The sequence below is a fragment of the Chelonoidis abingdonii genome, chromosome 2 (genome assembly GCF_003597395.2).
Source record: "Chelonoidis abingdonii isolate Lonesome George chromosome 2, CheloAbing_2.0, whole genome shotgun sequence".
Lineage (NCBI taxonomy): Eukaryota > Metazoa > Chordata > Testudines > Testudinidae > Chelonoidis > Chelonoidis abingdonii.
The window spans coordinates 61,508,201-61,509,161 of NC_133770.1; the positions used below are offsets into that span (position 1 = coordinate 61,508,201).

Genomic DNA, 961 nt, shown 5'->3' on the forward strand with positions numbered 1-961 from the left:
ACTCCTTTCCTTGCCAAAAGTCCCATTAGATACCAATGAATGTACAGCTGGTGACGCTTTCCTCCCTGCCCCGCCCTCCCAGAGTGCCCCTTGATTTGATCTTATCGCATCATCCCCTGAATCCTCTCCGTGACCCCAGGCACTAGCCGGAGAGCCAGGAGCACTGCCTGTGCTAAACTGCGCCCCCGTCCTTTCTCCTCCGCCTGCCCGGGCTGGGATGCTGTCCGCCTCCATCCCTGGATGGAAAAGCCCTGCGTCCTCGGCTCCTAGCTCGCCTCCTTCTTGTTGCAGCTGTCCAAGAGCTCAGTCATAAAGGAGATGTAGACAATAGCCAGGCGTAAGGTCTCTATCCTGGAGAGCCGCTTCTCGTAGGCGAAGGTGGGCACCTTCTTCCTCAGCTGATCAAACGCTTCGTTGAGGTTGAACATCCTCTTCCTCTCCCGTATGTTGGCAGCCTGGCGCTGGGCATAGGTGATGACTCGCTTTCTCTTGGGTCTGTCTAGCAGAGACGTGCCCCTCATTCTCTCCTCCTCCTCCTCTTCTTCCTCGGGGTCTCCATCATCAAAGGGGGCCAGAGGCAGCCCCCTGGCCATGCTCTCTCGGAGAGCCAGGGCTCTCTCCCCAAACGGAGGTCCGGAGGAGAAATCGTACAGGTCCAGACTGGGCACCCCTCGGGGATGGCACTCGGGAGACCCCAGGGAGAGATCGGCCACGAAGTCCAGCACCGAGGCGCCCACCGGCCCTTCCTGATACGCCATTTGCTGGGCTCGGCTGGGTATTTCATCGATTCTCCCAGGGCTTGTGCGGAGTGGGAAGAGGCTGATATCTCACTTCACAGAGGGCTTGGCTGGTACCATCCCCAGCCGAACGGCGCGAGGGCATTAATATTTATAACCCAACAGATAACCGGATTAGCGGCACCAAAGAGGAAGGCTATGAAATGTTTCCCCTCGATGCTGAT

General features: G+C 58.1%; 1 protein-coding gene across 1 annotated transcript; it reads right to left on the bottom strand.

Moving 5' to 3' along the window:
* Positions 1-266: 266 nt before the first annotated feature.
* On the bottom strand, positions 267-758 carry FERD3L (Fer3 like bHLH transcription factor). The gene has a single exon (XM_032804760.1). The coding sequence runs from the start codon at positions 756-758 to the stop codon at positions 267-269; it is 492 nt and encodes a 163-aa protein (XP_032660651.1).
* Between the last annotated feature and the right edge of the window lie 203 nt (positions 759-961).